We start from the raw sequence: 3,108 nt of genomic DNA on the forward strand, positions 1-3,108 counted from the left end.
CGACTACGAAAATTACGTTATTCTTTTATAGAAGTCAATTAATAATCGAATTGCCAATGGGGTACCAATATTTAACCACAGTTTCTTCATTTCTAACATAACTTTGTGGCTCGTGGCCCCCGCCCCTACAGTCCCTAAAGGTGACGATTTACACGACGGAATTAAAACACGGTAATGGAGTCGCATAGTTATTTTAAAACCCTGGTGAAATAACACTCATTTTGCCACACCACCGGTCGCGATTTCGCTTTTCGAGGAATATAAATATCGGGCCCACCAGTGGCCAAACGGTTCCATTCCCTGAACACTGGGAGTTCGCACCTCGCCCAGACCATGTGGGGTTTTCCGAGTTTCCTGCACGTCTGTAACGCCTGAATACGGGCCAGTTACCCTTAAAAGACCTCCCGGAAGGCATCATAAACACATACTACTACTATTACGCCACACTTTACCACGGGGTGATATAGCCTAGAAGCTCGTGCTCAACTACCTACTACAAGACAAGAAAATACAATAGCATTTTCTTTGTTAATAATATGATGTTACAGTCGACAGTCTGTTGACCGTAACATGAATTATTCTTTCATTTTTATTCAAAATCGCATTGTGTACTTGCAATGCGCGCATTCTTCATATGCAACGCCCGAGCGTAGCCTTGGCATAACGATTGGCTGGATCTATCTCACCATCTTAATCCACGGAAAATCTAGGTGTGAAAGTAAAACAAGCCGTAATTCTTCACCTGGAAGAAACACGTGCGTGCGCGCGCCCGTCCTCCAAAAACTCGTATAATCCGTGCCAAAGTTTCTTTAACCAAAGGAGGCTTTCTTGGATTAAGGTTATTGTTAAATATAATTTATTAACGTGTCATTGAAACAATGGCATGTTGGGCTGTCAAAATAATTGTAATTCTTTAAAATTGTTACTTTCTTTTTCAATAAATGGTTATCATTTTCATACGTGCATTTGTGAAAGTTCAGCCAAAACTAAACGATTTTTTCAGTTTACAGCCCAAATAATTTTAGAGCACCATTAGATTAATGGGATTCATCCTAGTAATAAAAGCATCGCCACTAGTCATGGAAAATTCTGTAATTTTCTTTTTATACGTATCGGGATCGACCTACGCACCCTTCCAGCAACGGACGGGGACTGACTAAATTTTACACTACACGAAATTCTAAACTTTACGAATGGAATGCTTTAAGTTTCTATAACATATGAATATTACAGAAGCTTAACACTCCTCCATTACTGGAAGAGTGCATAGGTTGACCCCTCTGTATCAAGCCCCAGCTTTAAGAATTCCTATTTTTATATTTGTAAAATTGACAATCGGGGGCATCTGTATATTAAATTTAAGATTTTACACGTTTCTAATTCAAAATCTGTGTTTTATTTACAACTTTGTATGATGGCAATACATATCTACCATTTATAGTAAATGTTTTTCTCACTTCTCTATGTTTTTAATCCCAACTAGAAACTCAGGTTTTAAACTAGACGCGTAAGACGACGGCAGGGGCCTCTCTTCCACTGTTTCCACCCTGTAAAACCGGATATCTTCTTTGTATACCATTTCCATTTTCAGTTCGTCCTCTACCTTTTTACCTTTCATCTGCATCTGCTGTCTCAGTGACATCTCCATCACGGGAGGCAACAGTTTATATTTGGGTCTGACTCTTACGGGAACTTCCTCCACGGGCTGCGAGTAATACTTCTCCTCTTCGTCCCTCGGAATCAGTTGCCAATCGGCTTTGTAACTGCAATGCATGCGTTGCAATCCGGGAACTTTTCTTCCTGAGGATGAAGAAATTTTCATAATTAATTGCGTCTCAAAATTTTCTTTAACTTATTAAAATGAACATTATGTTTAACATTTCATGGAATCTATTAGGTTGCAACTATGGGAGATTTCAATGTTTCAAGGAAATTGCGGTCCTTCTCCTCTTCAATAGTTCTTTTGACATGTTATTAACTGTCAGAACTGAATGTTGGACAAGTGACTCAGTTTTCAAATCTTTACAGACTGCCTGAGTGTCCTGTACATTTGGAACAGGACACACAACACAGATTAATAATAAATTAATACAGTATTAACGAACAAAACATTAACAAGGTTTAAACTGATTTGTCTAAAATTTTTTAATTCTTAATATCAAATCAACTTCAAAATTCATAATTCCTTTGATTCACTATTTAGCTGTTTAGAGTGTTATGTAGATCAGTAGGAGCGAATGAAATGGGGTGTGTTACATTATAAACTGTACTCTCCATAAATTACATCACACATCACAATACCCGGTACATTATAAACAATACACATACTCAAAGTCTTAAGCAGCATGCACTCTTAAGGCACATTAAACTGATTTTTTACTGTATTGAGATTGAAACTTTAGGAAAAAAGAAACATGACAAGCAGAATTTGAGAATAAAGAAGATAGAACACTGGAAAGAGGGAAAGAAAACAGTATAATTTTAAATAATTCTTTTTAATGGTTTTGTTTTGCAAGGCAAAAATAATGTCTCAAGTAATGAACAGACATAAAACTGTTTTTAATAATACAGTAGAGTCCGTTAACCAAGATTCCGATTATCTGTGATGAATTGTGGAAGAGTATTTTATCATTGAAGACAAGTAATTGTAGTACAGTTTGTTTCACAAATCTTGGCCAGATGATGCCCAGTATTCAAAAGATAGATATTTCAGAATGAGTTTACTCTGACGATGAATTTTTAAAAAGATAGAATTTTAATTTTATAATAATAAATATTCTTGTATTTTGCCAATCATTTTGTAGTAAACAGGCTATAGTATCTATGTTTTTGACTAGCAAAGAAACCCTCCAGGACTACTCTATATAATTTGGTGCCTAATGCAAGCCTAAGGGTGCGACTATGCAGACGCGAATTTAGAGCGAGCGAGAGGTTGCAAGCGATTTAGTTTTCGCAAAGGAAAACCATGCACAAACGAGAAGTGAGAAGTAACGCTGGTGAGAGCGAATTTCTGGTTCTCGCACATATCTGACAGGTTTTGATATTTATCGCGTCTCGCCTCTTCTCGCCACATATTCTCGCTCGCTCGCGTCTGCATAGTCGCACCCT

General features: G+C 37.3%; 1 protein-coding gene across 1 annotated transcript in view; it reads right to left on the bottom strand.

The window, feature by feature from the left end:
• Positions 1–1,377: 1,377 nt before the first annotated feature.
• Positions 1,378–3,108, bottom strand: part of LOC111640599 — a 6,577-nt gene continuing 4,846 nt past the window's right edge. The window contains exon 2 of the mRNA XM_023386626.1: positions 1,378–1,851. Within this exon, the coding sequence (XP_023242394.1) occupies positions 1,454–1,851 (398 nt within the window). The 3' untranslated portion in view covers positions 1,378–1,453. The remainder of the gene's footprint in view (positions 1,852–3,108) is intronic.

The sequence above is a fragment of the Centruroides sculpturatus genome, unplaced genomic scaffold (assembly GCF_000671375.1).
Source record: "Centruroides sculpturatus isolate CEXI.00-Female unplaced genomic scaffold, Cexi_2.0 scaffold163, whole genome shotgun sequence".
Lineage (NCBI taxonomy): Eukaryota > Metazoa > Arthropoda > Arachnida > Scorpiones > Buthidae > Centruroides > Centruroides sculpturatus.